At 44.1% G+C, this 23,942-nt stretch overlaps 1 protein-coding gene across 2 annotated transcripts in view; it reads right to left on the bottom strand.

Moving 5' to 3' along the window:
• Window positions 1-360: 360 nt before the first annotated feature.
• LOC140190814 (rabphilin-3A-like) overlaps window positions 361-23,942 on the bottom strand; it is a 95,882-nt gene continuing 72,300 nt past the window's right edge. For both annotated transcript variants that reach the window (XM_072247682.1, XM_072247681.1), the window contains exons 13-18: window positions 17,011-17,137; window positions 15,984-16,040; window positions 12,488-12,642; window positions 9,255-9,336; window positions 7,318-7,414; window positions 361-1,126 (exon numbers count right to left, since the gene is read on the bottom strand). In XM_072247682.1, the coding sequence (XP_072103783.1) occupies window positions 996-1,126; window positions 7,318-7,414; window positions 9,255-9,336; window positions 12,488-12,642; window positions 15,984-16,040; window positions 17,011-17,137 (649 nt within the window). In that variant the 3' untranslated portion in view covers window positions 361-995. The remainder of the gene's footprint in view (window positions 1,127-7,317; window positions 7,415-9,254; window positions 9,337-12,487; window positions 12,643-15,983; window positions 16,041-17,010; window positions 17,138-23,942) is intronic.

Raw genomic sequence — 23,942 nt, forward strand, 5'->3', positions numbered from 1 at the left:
AGAAAGAACATCTAGAGACATTCCCCTGGTCACTATCTGGATATCTATTCAATAAATCTTCAATCAAAGGCATTATTCACACTTAGGTTGATCAACTGAAGATCTGCAAGATATTCATGACTCAGTCATTAGCTACACATTCTAGAATATAGGCTGCTGGTATTTAATTCCCTGAAACTTTTCTCTCATCTTTGATAAAGAGTCATACATAATTTTTCAGTTTAATGAATCAGTTCCCAAACTGAGAGCTTTGGTAGATTATGTTGAGGGTACTTGTAATATCACTTCCCACTTCCTTCCTTAAAAACTCTGAACAGAAGCCATCTCATCATGAGGATTAGTCACACTTCAGGCCAACAATTTTCCCCTGAGCTCTAAAGTTGTGAGAAGCACTTTTCACTTCATGTGCAATTTAGAAAAAAAGGCCAGAAACCCGACAGATTATTTCCCAAGATTTGTTTTCAATGGGAAATGTGTTCTGGTTAGTGTAGTTCAGCACAAGAAGGTGGAACTTAGGACTGCTTCACCCAGGCTGCAGTTGGATCTCCTGTCATAATATGTGTATCTGTTGGCAACATGTAGCCCTGGGTAAGAATTGTGGAAACTGATAGTCCCTTCAGGTCGATATGTAGTTGAATAGGTTTTTACCAGAGAGAATTTGTTAAGGAAAGATCTCAATAGAGACACAAATCCATGTAGTAACTTAATGAGACAGAGTATTTCCAGTATATAATTCGGCACCCATTTTTATGAAGTGGCAAAAAAGAAAATGCATCATTTTTCTCAGGGCGATAGGTTAACGTGTCTGGTGTGATGCTGTTCCAAAGGGATGACGGCAGCATATATCTAGCGTGTAAACAAAATGTTGGTTAAACAGGAAGATGGTGACCCTTCATCAAAGTATTTTGAGCAGAATGAGAGGAACAGAGAAGAGGAAGGAGAAGGGAAATGAGAAATGTTGGGAGAGTAAATCACTGGCTGTGGCGGGTGTGTAGTCAGTCACTGGGAATGGGATTTGCATTGTATAGGGTATGCCAGCGTTCAGTCTTCTTATCCTTGTTCTTCAGGCACTCGTACCAATGCTTCAAGCAGTCTCCTTTAGCGTTAATGCCCAGAATAATACTGCCTAATACAGAGGGGAGGAACAAGGTGTTATACGCAAATACCATCAGAGACAGAATCAAACAAGGAATAAAATAAAAGTTGCTCTTCAATCACAGCAGTTGGACTACCACTATTCTTGAACAAATGAACATTTCTGTCCAATACCAGTTCCAAGATCTGCAGCGAATCCCTTCACATTTATTCTTAGTTAACTGTAAGAGTCAGGCTATGTTTCTGTCTGCGTACATAACTCAGATAGGAAAGCTCTGAAATGAGACCCTTTATCAAATAAGAATCCATATTTTCGCTCAGTACGATGTTTCCCTTCTCAAAGATGTCATATAGATGTATATTGTTGTTGCAATGAATGACTTCCTTAGGACAGGTTTGGTCCTGGATCTCATGGAAACTAGTCTAAAACTAAGTTGACAATAGAACCAATCAACTGGCTGTCACACCCCTTCATGAAACTATAGAAAATGTTAACTGTCAAACAATAACTGGAAAAAAATATACATATACTGACCTCTGACCTGTTGGCTGCTTTTTGGCATTTTCTTTATATATAGAGAAAATAACAAAAGCAGCCAGCAGATCAGTCTTGATTCGAAGGAGTTTTGTCCCCTTTCTGCTTCAGGCATGTGGTGAGACACACGACCTGAAGGTATCAGAATGAAAATGAATAGCCCAGTACATGAATGCCAATTGTAAATGAGTAGCATTTGAAATTAAAAGAGGGAACTTTGAAATAAATAGTTCCAGCAGGAAATACTGATAGCTGTGTTTCTGATTTTCCTCCTGTCTGAGTGGCAATAATATGCTGGGGCTGGGCTTGATGGGGATGGGTGTTTAATGCAGATGGTGTATGGAGGTGGTGATGGTGGGGGTGGATATTAGGAGTGACAGAGATAAGGTTGGGATGGTGGGATGGACGAAGGTGGATAGAGTCCTGCTGACGCTGGGGTGGTGGGAGTGAGACTGGACTGGGTGGAGGTGGTAATGGGAGTAGGGACTGGTGGAAGATGGAGATGGTGGGCTGAGGTGGGTGTTGGTGGGGACGGTAGGGTAGGGAGTTAAGACTAAGTGGGCATGGGGAATGGTGGAAATGAGGGAGGTGGGAGTGAGTTTGGGATGGGCAGAAGTGAGAATGGGCATGGGGATTAATGGAGGTGCTGTTGTGGTTGGTGAACGCAAAGAGACGGGGCTTGGATTTCTTGCTGGAGTCTTTGGTATTCTCATGTTTCCCTGTCTCTAGTAGTGGAATGATTGACCTTTTTTTACCTTCTCTATCCTAATCCTTCAAACCCTTGTACCTCTGAGGTCTGAACATCCTATTTTAAATAAAACTTCAAACCACAAAATGATTCTGCTCCTTACAGTAACATTTATAAAATGCTCACACAGTTAAATATCATAGTCGTATCAGAATGAGAACAATTTGCAAGTCTGTACTTTTAACTTCTATACTTAAGCCTTTTTTTCTCCTGCTCGATAAGATCTGCTGGTAATAAAAACAGACTCACCCAAGCTTGTAAATAGAATGTTTCAGTTAGCATCTTCTGATGCTCAACTGGATTTCTGGCTTTTCAGGTTTTGTCTTTTTTGTAGATTCCTTTCATATTGTTTTTATTTTGTTATTTTTCCCGCTGAATTCCAAAACTTGTGACAGACACAATGACGAGGTCATAATGTGGATATGGAAATGAGGTAGGAACATGGCGTAAGGAGAGGGAGGAGCTGAATGCCCTGCCGGGCACACAGGGCCCCTAAACTCAGTGGTTCAGAAAGATCACGGAAGTTCTCAGACTCCCAGCTTTGCCATTCCTAAACAAATTGCTTTCCCCCTTTCAAACTCTAGGAGTTATTGTTGTGATCACATTCATTTGGAACCAACTGCGGGTTTATATGTTGGAAATTTCTCTTCCAAACTCACTCCATTCTTGTGTGCACTGCCAAGAAACTGAAGACATTGTTGGAAAGGGGGTTTCTGTGAGAGATGGATGTGGTACTCAGGGGATGAGTTCAATCAGAGATCTTTCACTCTGGCTCCTCTGAGGAGTGCTGGACACAGTTACAAGGAATAAGAGTCTGGGCCTTCCTCCTCCTCTCACTGGACTCGAGAAGGGAGAAGTTTGTTCCATTTCAGGCACGTCAGTGATGAAGTTCCTCTTAAGGACCTTGACTAAATATCTAATGGTGATCAATTTTGTTCCTCAACATAATTTTAGAACATCAACAGCATTGCATAAGCTGCCTGGCATGGCTCTTCTAGCGTGTCAAATAAAGAGATCTACAAGATACCCAATGCTGATATTCTGATACCTGATATGATGAAGTCAGTTGCAGCTAAGCAAAAATACCTGATGCTACTTTTATGGCCTTAGACCACTGTTACTGGTTTAGAGAGAGGTAAGTTATAGAGTTCTAATTAGGGGCTCACCATTCACTGAATGAGATCTGACATACAATACAAGCCTACCAATGCAAGATGATTTTTATTTAAATTTCTTCCTGAAATATAAATACTATTTATTGCCCTTCTTAAATCTAAACTTCCAGCACCCTTTCAGCTGATTGGCACAATGTCATGCATAGTTAGATAAGAATGACAGATTGCCTTCTCCAAGAGAGACAGCGAAACTGTTTTTTAAATACAGCAAACTAGTAGTTTTGGGGTTACAATTATACGGTAACTTCAATGAAGGGACTTGGCCAGAAACGTCGACACTTCATTCCTTTCCATAGATGCTGCCTGACCTGCTGAGTTCCTCCAGCACTTTGTGTGTGTTACTCTGGATTTCCAGCATCTGCAGAATTGCTTGTGTTTACCATTCTGGGGACTAGCTTTTGTTAACATTCCACATTTGTCGAATTACTTGAATTTAAATTAAGCAGCTGTTGTGGTTCAATTTAACTTTCTCTCCAGATACCAGTCTAATGACTTGATCATTATGATGAGTAGCATTGCCTTTCACACCTAATGATGATTAATACCGCTCACCTCAGCTAGAAATGTCTTCAGATAAATAAGCAACATATGGGGAACAACCAAGTACAGCGACCACACGAAGGTGAATCTGTACCCGAGCCGTGTTCAGTCCACACTGTTGTACGGGTCAGAACGTTGGCACATGACAGACAGCGACCTTGACAAGCTGCCATCGTTCTACACCAAGAGCCTCCAGAGGATCCTCTGCATTTTATGGCCAAAAAAAATTTCCAAACTACCTTCTACTCCTTCAATATCATCAAGAGGACATGGCTGCAATCACCACGAGGAAATGTTGGAGATGAATTGAGCAGGAGACGAGAGGAGAGGCCAACTCCATCATCAAGACAGCATTCCATCGGACTCCCAAAGGCGGAGGAAACGTGGGAGACCAGAGACAACTTGGCACATACTGTAGAGACAGAAGTCGGGACTCTGCACCACACGAGTGCACAATAGAGAAGATGGCCAAGGACAGAGAGAGATGAAGTATCTTCATTGCTGCCCTAATCATCAGCGGCATAACAGGCAGTAACGAACAAACTAACCCCATTAGTCATGGGAGTTCTCAGTTCTGCAGTTCAATAAGACTTAACTATATGGTTAATAGTGGCTGGAGTCTATTAAAGAACACAGAGAGGTAGAGAGACACCAGAGACTGCAGATACTGTAATCTGGAGTAGCAACTAAGTGCTGCAGGAACCTAATGGGTCAGGCAGTACCCTGAAGGGAAATGGACAGCTGACATTTTGGGTCAAACTGCATTAAAGGGTATCAATCAAAATGTTGACTGTCTATTTTCCTTCGGAGAAACTGCCTGGCCTGTTGAGTACCTCCAGCACCTTGTCTGATGTTTGGAGGCAGGTCTTTCAGACAACTCCAACTCACTATTCAAAAAAAAAAGATCCAGAGGATAGGTCTTGCCTGTGCAAAGAGCAGCAGTGCTTTGGACTGTTAAGTTGTATAGATTTAGCATGTTAAACTTCAACTGTATTCCATGCAGAGATGGAATAAACGCAATTATAAGGCCAGAAAGTAGAAACAGGAAATGAGGTAGAAGATAAGTTAAGGACAGATGACCTGCAGAATATACCTGAGACATTATAACATTGAGACGGGGCCCTCCGAAGTCAGCTGTACTGGTTCAGTGATATTGGTCGAAGGAAAGTTATTGGTTGGACCCAGAGATAAATACTTCTCCTTTTTACAGTTAGCCTCTTGGAATCTTTTTCATTCTTCTAGCTGAACGGATAGAATCTCTGAGACACAGCACTTTTGGCAGTGTGGGACATCCTCAACACATTGGGATTTTAGCCTTGACTTTTGAACATGGTTCTCAAATGGGACTTCTGATTTAGAGATGTGGGCAACCACAGCCCATCCTTACGAAACTGTTCAGCTGGACAAACACGCTAACACCAACGTACTAGAGATATTTTATTTCTTCTGATTTGCAGAAAACACAGTCATTAAACATTACTCCATTTAAACTGCCTCCATTTTACTTAGACTGAGACTGTGAGCTGTATTTGGTAAAGCAAAAGCTGTACTGCAAACAAGGAAACTTTCAAGTGACTTGCTTTTGAATTTCCTTAGTGTGACAAAGAATCATGCGATTAAGCAACAGGACAGTGATACAGCTAGTAGAGCCACTGCTTCATGGCTCCAGTGACCCAAGTTCAGACCTGACCTCCGATGCTGTCTTTGTGGGGTTTGCACGAACTTCTTGTAAGCACATGGTTTTCCCTGGTACTTCAGTTCTTTCCCACATCCCAAAGACATGCACGTTAGTCGATAAGAAGCCTCCAAATAAAGGGGCATCCTTGGAAATAATTCAGAAAGTGTGTAACTCGGGTATTAATGGCTGGGTTGAGTTGTTCTCCAATCTTGGCAATCCATTTGCAAACATTTCGTCACCATATGAAGAGACATCATCAGTGCACTGTTAATTTGTGGTGCGTCCTCTGATGTCCTTTTGATGCTGAGATGAGGAGGAATTTCATTGTCTCAGAGGGCTGTGTAGCCCAAGTCACTGGGTGTATCTAAGACATAGATTGATAGGTTCTGATTAGTAAGGGGTTAAGGCAGGAGCATTGTCAACCATGACTGAAAGACAAACCAGGCTTGATGGGCCAAATGGCCAAATTCTGTTTCTGTACAGTATGTTATGACCTTGTAAATTGGTCATTGCAAATAGATCTTTACTTTGAGTTCGAGTGGTAAAATCGTTGGGGGTGGGTGGAAATTGATGGGAGCACAAGGGATTCTGCAGATGCTGGAAATCCAGGGAGCGAACAACTCTGGCTTCTTCCACCCTCCTTTACAGTCCTGATTAAAGGTCATGGCCCAAAACATTGCTTATTCCTCTTCATTGATGCTGCCTGACCTGCTGAGTTCCTTCTGTATTTTGTGTGCAATTGATGGGAATGTGGGGAGGATAAATTGGGTTTCGTGCTCAGTAGTGGAGGCAGACAGATGGGCTGAAGCTGGGTTAGTTCTGTATGACAATAACTCCATTTCATGGCACAGTTGACTAAGTACTTGATACCACCTGGAGACTAATGAGAGGAACACTTTATGATTCATCTAGAGTCAAGTACAATGTCTGAAGCAACCAGCAACGGTCCCCTAAGAAAAAAATTAATAAGAACTCTTAGACAGTAATTGGGCACTACTTTGATTAAAGAAAAAAGAAAGAAACAATCCAGGCACTTACAGCAAAGGGGGAGATAAGCAGGGCACTCTTAGGAAGTTATTTTCTGTAGTAATTCTCACAGGGTGACAGAAAGTGAAACTACTAAATCAGGCTGAAGGAGCCAGATTAAAACTACCAGATCATTAAAGCCCAAAGAACACAATTTCTTCTGTCTCCCGGTTTAACATACCTGAGGAAATCAAGATTCTTAAGGCCGGTTCACACGTTACTTGCTCAAGCCTAGTGGGCAGTATCTAACGATAATAGAATGAGATGAAATTGTGAATGGATATATTGGAAGGCATAGACTGGATCATTGCACCTGTCACAAAAAGTGGAATTGAATGTGGAACTGCACATATTGTATCAGATTTCAGTGTCCGGAGAGAACTGTGATAATTGTGAGAACCTCAAATATATGGATTTTGATTCCACAGGAAGTAATCTATAAACTAAAAACATTTGAAAGCTAAAGTCTAGAAGCTGAGCTATGCTCCCTTGAGTGAAATCAGTCCAAGTCATTACTTACCAATATAATCATTGGCTTTGCCAATATCGTAATCCCACACAGAAAACTCCAAGGTTTTCTTGGCCAAGTCACTGTGCTTGATGTCGTAGAAGAATTCCTACAAAAACAGGAATCATGCTGATAACCACAATGAATCTGTACTTCTGAATAATAGGGAAAGTCAATAAAGAGTGAAAATTGAAGAGAGTTGAAGTCTGAATAAAGCAAAGGAGTTATGTGCTTCAATCCTTACAGCAAAATGCACAAATCACCCAGAGTCCCATTCTGCCAGTAAACCCTGGGATCCAGGCAGAGGCCAAAATTACTGTAAATCCCTTCCACTAAGGTTTTATTGTGATTCTGGAAGGGGACTCCAGTTCCTTTCAGCCTCACCATAAACCTGCCTTGAGTTTCCTCTCGCAAGGCTATGGCAATCGTTCACCCCTTGTTCCCATCACTACACATGTCAGGTCTCCAACCGGAGTGGGTCGCAATCCACCTGTCCCTCTCCATGCCAGCTTGAAGCCAGAATCAGCACAAGGAGTCAACTGGTGCTGATGCAGCATGGTACCTGTGTTCTGGCCTCTGCTTTACAAGTCCCATCTCCAGATCGGTAATGGGTCTCCTGCCCTGGCTGGGGTAATGCTGAGTGGGCAATACACTTCTGCATCACCACAGAGCTAGCTGAGAAATAGGAGAACTGATTTCCCACAACCACATAGCTTTGTTAAACCAACAATGACATTTAACAATAATAAGGGTTAACATAGCATTGGTGCTATATTGTGGCAGATGAACTCAGCTTTGAAATAATTATGAATTGAAGTACAGAAGAAGACAGAGAGATTAGTGTCATGACGTTATGACAATAACCTTTTTTCTGCATGTTATCAGAACCAAAAAGAGCTGGTGATTGACTTCAGAAATGGGGACGGTGTGCAAGTTCCTGTCTATATCAATAGTGTTTAGATTTGGAAGGTTGACAACTTCAAGTTCCTAGGTGAGAGCATCACCAATAACCTGTTCAACCACAATGATGTCACAGCCAAGAAAATTCACTACGTCTCTACTTCCTCAGAAAGCTAAAGAGATTCCCCGTCGACTCTTACCAATTTTCATTAATGCATCACAGAAAGCATTGCCTGGATTAGTACGGCAACGACTCTGCACATGACCGTAAGAGAGTTCTAGAGAGTTGTGGACACAGCTCAGCACATCACAGGACCCAGTCTCCCCACTAAGGCCCCTGTTTATACTTCTCGCTGCCTCAATAAAGCGGCCAGCGTAATCAAACCCTGGACGTTCTCTCTTCTCCCCCCGTCCCATCGGGCAGAAGGTATAAACGCCTGAAAGCACGTACCACCTGGATAAAGGACTGCTTCTATACCACTTATCAGACCCCAGTGTGATGAAATGGACTCTTGGCCTCACAACCTACCTCGTTATGATCTTGCACTTTATTGTTTACCTAAGCGGCACTCTTTCAGTAGCTTTTACACTTTACGTTGCACTGTTATTGTTTTGCTTGATTTTACTCAATGCACTGTAATGATTTGGTCTGTATAAACAGCACGTAAAACAAGCTTTTCACTGTATCTTGGTATATGTGACAACAATCAACCAGTACCACTATTGGGAGATGGTCCTGGAGAAGGATCTCGGACAGAAACCTTCATTTCCATAGATGCTGCCTGTCCTGCTGAGTTCCTCCAGCATTTTTGTGTTGCTTAGGAGATGAATACTTGGCACCTTTATACCATAACTATTGACAAGAGATATTAAGTATTGAGCATTCATTTGACCCTATTGGCAGCACTCTAGGAAGACCATGCCAGGTGCTGCAAGTTGCTTATAAATTATATGTCATTGTGTCCGTTAGCTTTACGTTTTTTTTTCTTAATGAATTACTAAAAGATCTCATTTCCTCGGAACGTTTACATAAGATCTGTGAATCTCACCTCATTAAATTCAGGGTTCAGTGTCTTTTTCTTGATCTGTGTTTTCTGTTTGGCTTTTTTACCCATGTCAGGCTTGAGACAGCTGAAAGAAGCCAAAAGAGATTGTTGTCAAGCTTCTAAATAATCGCCCTGAAGAGCAAACACACTTGGCACTGGAACAGAAGGAGGCATTCAGCATTGCTTTTGCCATTCAATTAGATTGAGATGGTGGATGAAGTGATGCTCTCTTCATCCACCCACTTCGACTTAATTTTAATTTACCCCTTGCTGGGCAAAATAGAGTTATTGTTTCACGAGAATTTTTGCTTATTACAATAGAGAGCCCAACATTTCCTCACAGTTCACGTGAAGAGCTGGTTTATAAACCTTTTCCTAAAGACTATACAGTACAAAACAGATTTTATTAGAGATTATTAGTTCATTAATTTCTTTGTTTCTGGAGTCTCCCGGTGCCACTTAAAGTCCATCAGCTATGTGCCTCCTGCAATGCCACTCTACAACAGCTGTTTGGGGACGTGGGAAAGCTTTGGTGCTGGATTTTCCTTCTATCTCCCATTGTCCTGATCCTGGCCCCCATGAGAAATTTCAAGCGTTAACCAGTGTCTCTTTTACACATTGTGTTGGGATTTCAATGCCTATGAGTGGATTTTTTTTTCATTCTTTCACCTCCTAAAGGTGCTGACTTGTGTTGGGGTGCACCTTAGCTGCTTATTCCTTCCACGGAGGGGTCACAGAGAGAGAAGAGGACCTTTAACCCACTGAGTCTACATAGACGAATCTTACCTCATCCCCTTTTCTGATTCTCCATTGTCTTATCAATCTTCCCCTGATTCTACCCTTCACCTGCACGTTGGCATACTGGAGGGCAACGAAGCTACCAACCACATGTCCCTGTGAGCAGCCGGAGAAAACCCATGCGGGCACAAACACAGACAGGACTGAGTTCCGGAAAGAACCTGGATCGCTGGAGCTGAAGGGTAGATGCTCTACCAACAGCACCACTAGGCTGCCCAAACATGTCACCTCAGGCCATTCCAATGCCCACTGTCCCTGCGTGTGGAGAAAGGTGTCCGTTTCCCTTGGAAACGGGAACCTTGACTCAAGGACACTGAGGTTACAGTCACCTTTCATCCCAGGTTACAGACTGTGGACAGATTACGGAGCTCAGATCGAATGAACCTTTGGATGGGGTGGCAACTTTTTTCAGATTGAGATATGGGTGAGAATCTGTCAATACCGGGCACTCTGCAGTGGAGGTGGGTTGAGGAGAGGGAATCCTGTTAATTTTTCATCTTTCAGCAACAAAGGACGTTACGAAAGGTTAAATCCTTGACTTGAAATTTCCATGATTCAGGACATTTACAAGGACAGGTGTGTAAAAAGGGCCCGTAGGGTTATTGGGATCCCAGTCACCCCCAACCACAATCTATTAGAGATGCTACCATCCGGGAAACGGTACCGCAGTATAAAAGCCAGGACCAACAGGCTCCGGGACAGCTTCTTCCATCAGGCCATCAGACTGATGAACTCACGCTGACTTGAATGTACTCTATGTTACATTGATTGTTCTATTTATTATAAATTACTATGATTGCACATTACACATTTAGATGGAGAGGTAATGTAAAGATTTTTACTCCTCATGTATGTGAAGGATGTAAGAAATAAAGTCAATTCAATTCAAACTCTCTGTTCCTAAGGATGACAAGGTACAAAGGGCATTGTAATTCTTACAGCAACCATCCAATTCAGTCTTCACACTGGTGCACCATTCCAACCAGCTCGGGAGACTTTCACCCACATCTCTGAGTTAACAGCAATAGTCCTAGATGCAGGTAATGGAAACATCTCAGCCTCTGTCACTTCAAGGAGCAATAAGTGAAACATATTCACCACAGTCTAATGCTGTTTTCTCACGGTGTGGTGACTTTTAACCAGTAGTCATTAAAGAAATCATGGAGAAATCATTGCAGAATGGTATGTTTACCATGACTTCTCTTGGAGAAACACCCAGGGGAAAGATAGAGACTAACGTGAAAAGAGTTGGGAAGCATCTCCCTGACAGAGAGCAAAACTGGTGGGGATGGAGAGCAGGGGAGAGGGGGAGAGGGAGGGGGAGAGTGGGGAGAGGGAGAGAGGAGAGGGGGAGAGGGGGGAGAGAGAGAGGGAGAGGGGAGGGGGAGGGGGAGAGAGAGAGGGAGAGGGGAGGGGGAGGGGGAGAGAGAGAGAGGGAGAGAGAGAGAGGGGGGAGAGAGAGAGGGGAGGGTGGGAGAGAGGGGGAGAGGAGTGGGTGGGGGAAGAGAGAGAGAGAGAGGGAGACAGAGAGAGGGGAGAGAGAGGGGAGGGTGGGAGAGAGAGAGAGAGAGGGGAGAGAGAGAGAGGAAGAGTGGGAAGAGAGAGAGGAAGAGTGAGGAGAGAGAGAGGAGAGTGGGGAGAGAGAGAGTGGGGAGAGAGAGGGGGAGGGGAGAGAGAGAGAGGGGAGAGTGGGGAGAGAGGGGGAGAGTGGGGAGAGAGAGAGGGGAGAGTGGGAAGAGAGGGGAGAGTGGGGAGAGAGAGGGGGGGAGAGAGAGGGAGAGATGGGAAAGTGGAGGGAGATGGGAAAGGGCGAGGAGAGGGAGAGAGAGAGGGGGGGGTGGGGGAGAGAGAGAGGGGGAGAGGGAGAGATGGGAGAGGGGAGAGGGGAGAGGGGGAGAGAGAGGGAGAGAAAGAGGGGGAGAGAGAGAGGGGGTGGGGAGAGAGAGATGGGGTTGGGGAGAGAGAGAGGAGGAGAGGGAGAGATGGGAGAGGGGGAGAGGGGAGAGGGGGACAGAGAGGGAGAGAGAGACGGGAGAGACAGAGAGGGGGTGGAGGGGAGGGGGAGAGGGAGAGATGGGAAAGGGAGAGGAGAGGGAGAGAGGGGAGGGGAGAAGGAGCGGGAGGAACAGGGAGAGGAACAGGGAGTTGCAGAGTGGGAAAAGAAAACAAAGACATTGAGGAAGTAAATCATAAAGACCAAAATGAATCAGGGAATGGATTTTTTCCTTACAGAGTTTATACCATCCAACAGAGGTGATTGTGACAATGCATGACTGACAGAAAGCAGCGGAAAGCTTTGAAACGACGGCAGGCCAGACAGGGAGCTGTGATTGCTGTTTGTCAGGAGAACAGGGAAGTAATCAGGCATTTAGAAAGAGACTATTCCCTGCGACATGAAGATGGATGCAGCAAACAGCATCAACTACAGGTTTACGCACATTTTGACAAAGGGGTCAGAGTAACCATTGGCATCCATGGCAGCCAAGTGAACGCAGCGTATAATTCCCACGATCAGGCCTCCCTGCTGACTGCTGTACAGGAGGGAGATGAGGATTCGGCCCCGCTCTTCAATATCAGCACAGTGCTCAGCTTGCTGGAAGAGGGCAGACAATCTGTTAGTGTGAGTTTTTCTTAGAATCTGTCAAACTAGTCCAATTATTTATTTATAACAAGTGCTCTCATACCAACTATAAATATTTTAAAAACTGAATATTTTAGATTCATAGAGATCGATGAGTTATAAAGCACAGGAAAAGGCTCTTTGCCTCAATTGTCTGTGCCAACCAAGACGTCTATCTACACTAATATCAATTGCTGTGCTTGGCCCGTACCCCTCTAAACCTTTCCTATCCATGCATTTGTCCAAATGCCTTATAAAAATTATAATTTTATACATGTCTATTATTTCCTCTGTCAGACCGTTCTATAAAAACACAACTCCCTGAGAAAAGCTTGCCCCTCAGAATCCCTTTAACTTGTTTCTCTCTCTTAAACCTATGCCCTCCTGGTTAAGACTTCTTTACCCTTAGCAATAGACTGATTATCTGCCCTGTTTAACTCCTTCATAATTTTATAAACCTCTACAACGTTACCCATCATCCTGTGCTCCAGGGAAAATAGCCTCAAACTATCCGATCTCTCTTTTTAACTCAACCCCCACCCCGCCAATTCAGGCAGCATTCCTGTGAACTTCTTCAGCACTCTGTTGAGATTAATCACATCCTCCCTATAGCACAGTGACCAGAACTGCACACAATGTACCACATTTGATATTGCACAATTATAACATGACATCCCTATACGTATACCCAAAGCCTTGACCAATGAAGGGAAGCATACCACACATATTTCTCAACACTCTGTCTACCCGTGTTGCACATTCTGGGAACTATGTACTTGTACCCCAAGGTCTCATGTTCCATAGCACTCAACAGGCGCCTGCTATTCATCGCATATAGAAACGTAGAAAACCTACAGCACAATACAGGCCCTTCAGCCCACAATGCTGTGCTGAACATGTCCTTACTTTAGAAATTACCAAGGGTTACCCATAGCCCTCTATTTTTCTAAGCTCCATCTACCTATCCAGGAGTCTCTTGAAAGACCCTGTCATATCTGCCTCCACCACAGTTGCCAGCAGCCTATTCCATGTACTCACCATTCTCTGCATAAAAAACTTACCCCTGACATTTCTTCTGTACCTTCTTCTGAGAACCTTAAAACTGTGCCCTCTCGTGTTAGCCATTTCACCCCTGGGAAAAAGCCTCTGACTATCCACACGATCAGTGCCTCTCATCATCTTATACACCTCTGTCAGGTCACCTCTCATCCTCCACCACTCCAAGGAGAAAAGGCCAAGTTCACTCAACCTATTCTCATGAGGCATGCTCCCCAATCCAGGCAACATCCTTGTAAATCTCCTCTGAACCCTTTCTATAGTTTCCACATCCTTCCTGTAGTGAGGTGAACAGAACTGAGCACAGTACTCCAAGTGGGGTGTGACCAGGGTCCTATATAGCTGCAATATTACTTCTCGGCTCTTAAACTCAATCCCATGATTAATGAAGGCCAATGCACGTCCTGGCCTGGTTTAGCTTTCCATTTTTATTTAGAACAAACCAACTTACAGACTGCATTTTCTTACTGGGGAGTAGTGTTCCCAAACAGAGGACACAATCAGACTATATGCTGCATTGGAAGAGTCAGCTGAACTCCAAAGTACATTGAGAAACGGTATCATAGAAAATGAACTTGGTCCCTCATATGGATTCTGTACTGAGGAAATGTACTATGGGAGCTTTGCTGGAAAATTGTACCACAGATACATAGAGGGGAAAGGTAGAGTCATAAAGTCACACAGCACAGAAACAGGTTCTTTGGTCTACCTGGTTCATGCTGAGCAAGCTCGTCCCATTTACTCGTGTTTGCCCCAGATCCCTCTAAATTTTTCCTATCCATATACCTGTCTACTTTTAATATCCCTTTTTTTCCTTTTCAGGGTTCTTTTGAAGACTCTGACCTGGAGTTACACACTGACTTCGCTTCTTTGCAGGAATGGGACCCGCTCTCAGGGCCTCACGACTGGCTGGTTTTTTCATACCAAGGGTGTGGCCTAGAAGACTAGCGTGCCTTCAGGGTGCTGTATTTTCATGGCTGTGGAGGCAGGCGGATTCGAGGTCAGAGCCGTCACCTGATGTGTCGCGGGAGTACATGGAAAATCAAAAGCAGCGAGCTGTCTGCTGGGTGTGTGCCCAGAAACCCAAGTCCTTTGGGCACAGAGTTTGGAAAAAGCGACACAACAGACTTTTAACACCCTAAATCAGCGAGTTGTTTGTTATGTCTCATCTCTTGCTGTGAAATGGGGACACCACTTTTTCCCTTATTAGGGAGACAGCGAGCCTGTGGTATGTCGAATTACTGGGTGAATGAGTAGTCTTTGGGGTACTGCGAGTCTGTGTCTTTATTGATGCTTTGCTGCACGCATGAGTGCTCAGTGGGGGGTACAGATGCTTTTTTGCTGGTGGAGGCGGGAGAAGGTTCATCGCTTTGCTACTGCTTGAATGTGGGAGGGGGAGCTGAGGGGGCCTTTGGGGTTCTAACATTTATCTGTTATTCATTCTTTGCGGCACTCCTCTGTTTCTGTGGATGTTTGCAAAGAAAAAGAATTTCAGGATGTATATTGTATACACTTCTCTGACATTAAATGTACCCACTGAAACCTATCGAAACCTTCAAAGTTTAAAGTAAATTTTATTATCTGGGTACATATATGTCAGCATGCACAACCCTGCGATTCATTTTCTTGCGGGCATGGTCAGCAAATCTATAGAATAGCAACCATAACAGGAACAATGAAAGATCAATCAGAGTGCAGAAAGCAACAAACTGCGCAAATGCAAATATAAATAAATAGCAATAAATAATGGGAACGTGAGGTAATGAGATAACGAGTCCTGAAAGTGAGATCGTTGGTTGTGAGAACATTGCAATGATGAGGCAAGTGAGTACAGTTATCCCCTTTTATTCACGAGCCTGATGGTTGTGGGGTAGTAGCAGTCTTTGAACCTGGTGGCGCGAGTCCTGAGGCTCTTGTACCTTCTGTCTGATGGCAGCAGTGAGGAAAGAGCATGGCTTGGGATATTAAGCCTCTCCCATCTTGCCCTAAATCTATGCCCTCTGTTTTTTGATTACTCAACCCTGGAAAAAGGTGTGTAATCACTGTATCTATGGCCTTCACGATTTTAAACACCTCTATAAGATTAGCCGTCAATGAAGTAAACTCCGCCAAGGGTACTTGGGGAACCATAGGAAATTGTACCAGGATAACAAGGAGCATTAGGTTGCCAGTGGGAGGGGGTTAACAGCCCTCATCTCTACCCAAACTGATAAGTGTGAACAAAGCTCAGTACAGAAAAGCAATGAAGCCACGTTTACCTCATCCTCGTAAAGTGACATTCCCCGTGTGGATCCAACTGTAGAACCTCGCTTTACCTGTGGGAATATTCACAATATATTAAATGTGAAGCTTAGCAACGGGATCAGTTTCAGAATCAGATTAGTTTATTGTCACTGTCATATACACCAGGATGCAATGAAATTCCTTGCTCTGGGGCAGCTTAGGAAGTAAGCAGTATACAGGGTGATAATAAATTAGTTAGTTACTGCCTGTTACGCCTCTGGCATTTAGGGCCAGCGATAGTACAGAGTGATAATAAATGCACCAATAAACACAGCCAAGGCTGCAATAAACAATGGAATGGGGCTACGTAGAGTACTGCAAACTAAGGCAGTGCTCAAAGAAGTCCGGAGGTGACAATAATGGAAGAAGTAGCATTAAGGGTTTGAAAACTTGGGGGCACCACCAGGAAGGGGTTTGTTTAGTTTAATTAGTTTGGGAGTCTGATAGCAATAGGGAAGAAGCTATTCTTGAGTCTGGTTGTACGGACGGACGAGCTACTGCACCTTCTCTTACAGAATGGACGAGTGAAGAGGGAAGGGCCAGAGTGCCCGGCATTGTTAACGATACTATTGGCCTTCCAGATGCAATGCACCATGGTGACGGACTGGGTGGAAGGATGTGATGAAATAAGCAGAGTTTGTCACTCTACACTGGTTCTAATTGTCCGTTTAAATCTACATAAAATGTATTCCTAACATGCCTCTTGTTACAGTCTAAATACTGGGCCGTACCACCCTTTCTCCAAATGAAACTGTTATGGAATGGGGTTTGGCCTTCCTGGCATCCTCTGAATCAGCTAACAAAAGAATAAGCTACACATTACCTACGCTATCAGAACTCTTACTTTGCTGTTTAGTTACTGCACCCACTTAGTTCTTAGTTGTGCCACGTCCAGCATATTCTGGAGAGGTGTGCTCACCATCAAAGCTACCTGAAGCTAATTTTGGACTCCGGCTGTGATCCTGAATAAACCCTGAAGAATAATCACAAAGAAACCCTTACCGGTACGACTCTCTCCAGACAGATGTTGAAGTTCTTTATTTGGTTAGGTTTGAGTTTCTTTAGAGAAACCCTGGTCTCTCCAATGAATTCATTATGACCAAATTTATCTTCATCCAGGACAGAGATCCTGTATTGGGGGGGGGGGAATCAATTCAGGTTGAATAGATCAAACAATCTGAACTTATGTGCTGTCTTTAATGCAGTAAAATGTTCTGAAATACTTGGCAACAGCATCAAGAAACAAAATTTGACAGGAACATATTCCTGCACCTGACCAAATGTTTGTTTAAGGCAGTCTTTCACAACCTTTTTTAGCCCAACGCCCCCCCAAGGCACTTTCAAACTTGCCAATGCCCCGCTAAGGCATCTTCATTCTTGCCAACACCTCAGTTAGGCACAATATACTTTCCAGCACCCCCATTGTGTAAATATGTCTACCATATGCTAACATGATAAAAACGATTCTGCTTTAAATTTTTGTTTTTAAACCTAGCTTACACAGTACCTGTGTGCTGTACAGCAGCTTCGATATCAATGTGATCCCTGAGCTTGATGATTTTTAGCAAGAGTTGAAATATCTGGTTCAAGTCATCACAGCAAAAGCTTTAGGACCCTACATATAACAATGTCCAAGTGGTTTCTGATTTTTGTGGGTATGTGGTTCACTGCACTGAAACCTTTTTCAACAAGGTAGGAGGATAGCTATGCAATGAAGAACAGTTTGGCTCTTCTCCAAAGACCAGAAAACTTTTTATGACAGTTAGCCACATACCACAAAAGCTGACATTTTTGCAAAGCATTTTTGCTACTTCATCATTCTGAATTTCGATTATTTCTTCTTGCAAGCTCTCTTCCTGTTCTTCCACCTTGCAAAGAAATGGGTTAATTACCCAGTCTGGAATTTCCAGATCGATCAAATCCTTGAACCGATTCTGGAAATCCTTCTTCAGTGACTGCAGGTATAAGCAGTACTCTTGCAAATCACCATCTGTGAAAGAGAATGCCATACTTTCATGCAGGGAAATTGTGAGAACGTTCTTCTCCCAATGTTTTGCTTATATATTTCCAATTTTCTGATGAAAGTGGACACTGCACTTTTACCTGGATTAAATTGAAATTCTCACTCTGTAGTTTCATATTTAGAATGTTCATTTTGTCATACAGATCAGCTAGGTAAGCCACATCTCCATGTATAACTTCAATCTTGTTACCCAAGCTCTTGTCAACTTTGAGCAAAAATTCAACAAGTGTCAAAAAGATCAAAGAAACGCTTTAAGCAGCAGCCTTTTGACAGCCAACACACTTTAGTGTGAAGAAGCAAGCGTTATCTTGGCATAAATGGCGAGTTATTACTCAGAGGAATTGATTTTAAAATACTGGTATCCATTTTGAGAACAGTGGTCAGCACTTCTGATACAGCAGGCATTATCAATTGTATGGGATTTTCCACACTTTGCAATCATCTTCTCCCTTTCTCTTCACCATTTACACCTCGGACTTCAACTACTGCACAGAGTCTTGTCATCTTCAGAAGTTTCCGGATGACTCTGCCATAGTTGGATGCATCAGCAACGGAGATGAGATTGAGTACAGGGCTATGGTAGGAAACTTTGTCACATGGTGTGAGCATAATTATCTGCAGCTTAATGTGAAAAAGACTAAGGAGCTGGTGGTAGACCTGAGGAGAGCTAAGGTACCGCTGACCCCTTTTTCCATCCAGGGGGTCAGTGTGGACATGGTGGAGGATTACAAGTACCTGGGGATACGAATTGACAATAAACTGGACTGGTCTAAGAACACTGAGGCTGTCTACAAGAAGGGTCAGAGCCGTCTCTATTTCCTGAGGAGACTGAGGTCCTTTAACAACTGCCAGACGATGCTGAGGATGTTCTACGAGTCTGTGGTGGCCAGTGCCATCATGTTTGCTGTTGTGTGCTGGGGCAGCAGGCTGAGGGTAGCAGACACCAACAGAATCAACAAACTCATTCGTAAGGCCAGTGATGTTGTGGGGATGGAACTGGATTCTCTGGTGGTGGTGTCTGAAAAGAGGATGCTGTCTAAGTTGCATGCCACCTTGGTCAATGTCTCCCATCCACTACATAATGTACTGGGTGGGCACAGGAGTACATTCAGCCAGAGACTCATTCCTCCGAGATGCAGCACAGAGCGTCATAAGAGGTCATTCCTGCCTGTGGCCATCAAACTTTACAACTCCTCCCTTGGAGGGTCAGACACCCTGAGCCGATAGGCTGGTCCTGGACTTATTTCATAATTTACTGGCATAATTTACATACTATTTAACTATTTATGGTTCTATTACTATTTATTATTTATGGTGCAACTGTAATGAAAACCAATTTCTCCCGGGATCAATAAAGTATGACTATGACTATGACATTTTGGAAATGTTTTAAGAAGCAATGAGACCACTATCAAGGTAATTTTTAGCTTTCTTGGCAAATGATTCAAGCGTTCAAATGCTTTTCAAATGCTTCTTTCATCTTCTGGAACTGAGTAATACCATAAGTACCCTTTTCAGGGTGTCTTTTACGAAATGTTCCTGCAATCTTGATGGTTTCGTGGCTTCATTAGACAGTACAGTGTTACAAATAAGACACATGGGTCGTCGCTGAGCTGATGGGAATGGAATAAAATCATACTCCAGCTATGTAACATTATACTGACACACTTTCTATAGTTTCTGTTTCTTAGCAGGATTAGAATTCAAGGTGTCACCACCTTCAGACTCACAGAAATCCATCATTAATGGGGCTAAATTAAAATTAAAAATTAACACAAATTGAGAATGCATATTGGATGTTGACGATAGCAGCGTTGACATGGTTGGAACAATGATAGTGGCATGTAAAGGAACAGCAAGGTGAAGATGAAGACAATCACAACAGTGAAAATTACGTTGACAAGGATTCAGATTGGAATCTGAATGTTGGTCAGGACAGGGCTGGTGTATGGCAAGCTACCTTTATACTATTTCAGTTAGCATGATTGGCCGAGCATGTAAAGTCTCATAATCCCCAGAGATTGTTCTTGACTGCACATGTGAAGACGAAGTCACTTTGAACACCTCAAGGGGAATCCTTGGGGTCTGCAGGTTCACTGATTGGCTCTATTTCACTGTTTAGTTCCGGCCAGCGCTGTATCGTTGCGCGACCTGTCTTCCGTAGGTCTGTAGAGAAAGTTGAGAGGATGTACTTGACTTACCAGCTGTTAAATTCCATGAACTTATTCCGTGCTAAAAGTCAAGGGGAACTGTTGGGCAACAGACACAAATGCTGGAGTTACTCAGCAGCCCAAGCATCACCTATGGAAGAGAATACAGCCGAGCAGCTATACACCACCCACCAGAGAAAGCGGGATCTCCCAGTGGCCACCCAGTTTAATTCCACTTCCCATTCCCATATGTCCACCCATGGCCTCTCTACTGTCACGATGAGGCCACACTCAGGTTGGAGGAGCAACACCTTATATTCCGTCTGGGTAGCCTCCAACCTGATGGCATAAATATCAATTTCTTGAACTACTGGTAATGGCCCCCTTTCTCTATTCCCCATCCTGATGGCATAAATATCAATTTCTTGAACTTCTGGTAATGCCCCCCTTTCTCTATTCCCCATCCTCTTTTCCCTCTCTCAGCTTATCTCCGTGTCTGCCTATCGCTTCCCTTTTTCTTTCTCCCATGGCCTTCTGTCCTTTCCTATTAGGTTCCCCCTTTTTCAGCCCCGTATCTCTTTCACCAATCAACATTCTAGATCTTTACTCCACTCCTCTCCCCCTCCCGGTTTCACCTATCTGCTCATGTTTCTTCCTCCCTCCCCCCAACTTCTAACTCTGACTCCTCATCCTTTTTCTCTCCAGTCCTGCTGAAGGGTCTTGGCCCAAAACGCAACTATTCACTCTTTTCCGTAGGTGCTGCCTGGCCTGCAGAGTTCCTACAGAATTTCATGTGTGTGGCTTGGATTTCCAGCCTCTGCACATTTCCTCTTGTTTGTGACCTGTTGGGCACCCTGGTTGCTAATTTATGCATCCCAATAATGTCTGTTTGGTCGGTAAGGTCAGATGAGATTGCTGAGTTTCAGATGCGTTGTGACGATGAGTGCTCACTGCCTGCAGGGCGATGGTTCTTCCTGTGTTCCAGTGCCTCATCCCAGTAATGTCTGTTTGGTTGGTAAGGTCGGATGAGATTGCCGAGTTTCAGACCCGTTGTGACGATGAGTGCTCACTGCCTGCACAGCGATGGTTCTTCCTGTGTTCCAGTGCCTCATCCTTTTTTTTTTGACCTAATGGTCAGTCAGGTCTCATGCTTCAAGTTAGAGTGCTGCTTACCGCACCCCCCCCCAAGAATCCTGAGTGTCCCTAATGACTTCTATTTGCCCTAACGCCCCCTTAAGACACATAACTGTCCCCGTTAGGAATCACTGATTTACAAGGTAGGGAGGAAGCATTGTCTGCGAAGGGAATGTTATTGCATAGCTGGGGATGTAGCTACCACTGGTAAAACAATTAAATTAAATTCAGAGGTGCACGAGATGTCAGAATCAGAGGAATTGAAAGAATTCAGGCGGCTGGAATGCTGGACGTAAGATTACTGGCTCAGTCCTGCACCAGAGGCTGTAGCTAAAACCTGCTGACTGACACGCTGGTTTAGTCACGCAGGGCAGTGGCATTGTTCAAGCACCTTATCTTCCAGTCAGGATGACACCTGCATACAATGCTCCTTTAGTCAACAACTTCTGGATAGATCACAAAACCATATATTTCTTATGTCTTTGTTTTTCGCCTTGAATGTGATTCTGGAGCTGTTGGAGCCTACGATTTGCAATTTGGAGATGGTTTGGATATTTGAGCACTCTGCAGTCTTCGAGAGGATTCTGGGCGCAGAGGCAGCGTGTGCGAATCTTGTGGCAAGAAGACTGCATGATGGGGTGCAAGCCAATGATTTTTTTAGATTATGAGGACACGCAGTCCTCTTTTATTGTCATTTAGTAATGCATGCATTAAGAAATGATACAATGTTCCTCCAGAATGATATCACAGAAACACAAGAAAAATCAAGACTGAAAAACTGACAGAAACCACATAATTATAACATACAGTTACAACAGTGCAAAGCAATACCATAATTTGATAAAGAACAGACCATGGGCACGGTAAAAAAAAGCCTTAAAGTCTCTCGAAGTCCCATCATCTCACGCAGACAGTACAAGGAAGAAAAAAACCTCTCCCTGCCATGAACCTCCAGCGCCGCAAACTTGCCGATGCAGCACCCTGGAAGCACCTGACCACAGCCGACTCTTGAATCTGTCCAAAAACTTCGAGCCTCCGACCAGCCCTCCGACACCGAGCACCATCTCTGCCGAGCGCTTCGACCCCGGCCCCGGCAACAGGCAACAGGCAAAGCCGAGGATTTGGGGCCTTCCCCTCCGGAGATTCTCGATCGCACAGTAGCAGCGGCAGCGAAGCAGGCATTTCAGAAGCTTCTCCAGATGTTCCTCCGTGCTTCTCATGTCTGCCTCCATCAAATCAGGATTGTGCACGGCCCCTACTTAACAAATACGATATCATTTTGGAGCGGCCGCGCACATTGCGTCGCGCCGCCATCTTCCCCTCCCCTCCTGTTCGACTCCATTTTCACTGATTAAAGCAACAAGGGAGATTGAAACATCTAGGCGAATGCACAAGGTGAGTGCCTTCTGCCTGCCTTTTGACTACTGCTGGGATCTCTCTGCCACGGAGAGGGAAGATTGCATTTGATCGCTCTGTTGCCGGAGAGGGGAGACTGCCTTTTGATCGTTGGTGGGATCGCTCTGCTGCTGGAGAGGAGAGACACCTTTTGATCGTTGGTGGGATCGCTCTGCTGCTGGAGAGGAGAGACACCTTTTGACCACTGGTGGGATCACTCTGCTATCGGAGAGGAGACACTGCCTTTTGATCGCTGGTGGAATCGCTCCGCTGCTGGAGAGGGAAAGGCCTGCCACTGTGTCTGGAGATTGTTACCCAGCTTTTCTGCATTTTGGATATGGACTTGGACTATAGACTTTTTTTTCAGTCTTATAGTTTTTTATATTCTGTGTTTTTCGCCCGATCTATCTTGTTTCTTTGTGTGTGGGGGAGGGGGGTTGGGGAGTTGATGTGCCTGTTCCCTTTTTGTGTGGGGAGGAGGGATGGGGGGGTTGTTGATGATCATGCTGCCATTCTTTTCTTTCTTGGTTTCATGGCTATCTGGAGAAGAAGAATTTCAGAGTTGTATACTTTGATAATAAACGAACCTTTGAACCTATTTCATGGATGAAATGCTAATCTGAAACCCAGTCTACCCTCTCTCATTTTAAGGTAAAACATCCCATGGTTGAGAAAGTTATCTCCAGTGTCCTGGCCAACATTTATCTCACAATGAGCATTACTCTCAGTGCCACTTTATTAGGTACACCTGCTCGTATATGCAAATACCTAATCAGCCAATCATGTGGCAGCAACTTGATGCATAAAAGCATGCAGACATGGTCAAGAGGTTCAGTTGTTGTTCAAACCAAACATCAGAATGGGGAAGAAGTGTGATCTAAGTGACATCGACTGTGGAGTGATTGTTGGTGCTAGATGGGGTGGTTTGAGTACCTCAAAAACTGCTGATCTCCTGGGATTTTCACGCACAACAGTCTCTAGAGTTTACAGAGAAATGTGCAAAAAACAAAAAACAAAATCCATTGAGCAGAACTTCTATGGGCAAAAATTCTTGTTAATGAGAGAGGTCAGAAGAGAATGGCCAGACTGGTTCAAGCTGACAGGAAGGTGATAGTAACTCAAATAGCCACACATTACAACAGTGGTGTGCAGCCACGCATTACAACAATGCTGTGTAGAGGAGCACCTCTGAACACACAACGCGTCAAACCTTACGGCAGCAGAAGACCAGA

This window comes from Mobula birostris, chromosome 31, assembly GCF_030028105.1.
Source record: "Mobula birostris isolate sMobBir1 chromosome 31, sMobBir1.hap1, whole genome shotgun sequence".
Classification (NCBI taxonomy): Eukaryota; Metazoa; Chordata; class Chondrichthyes; order Myliobatiformes; family Myliobatidae; genus Mobula; species Mobula birostris.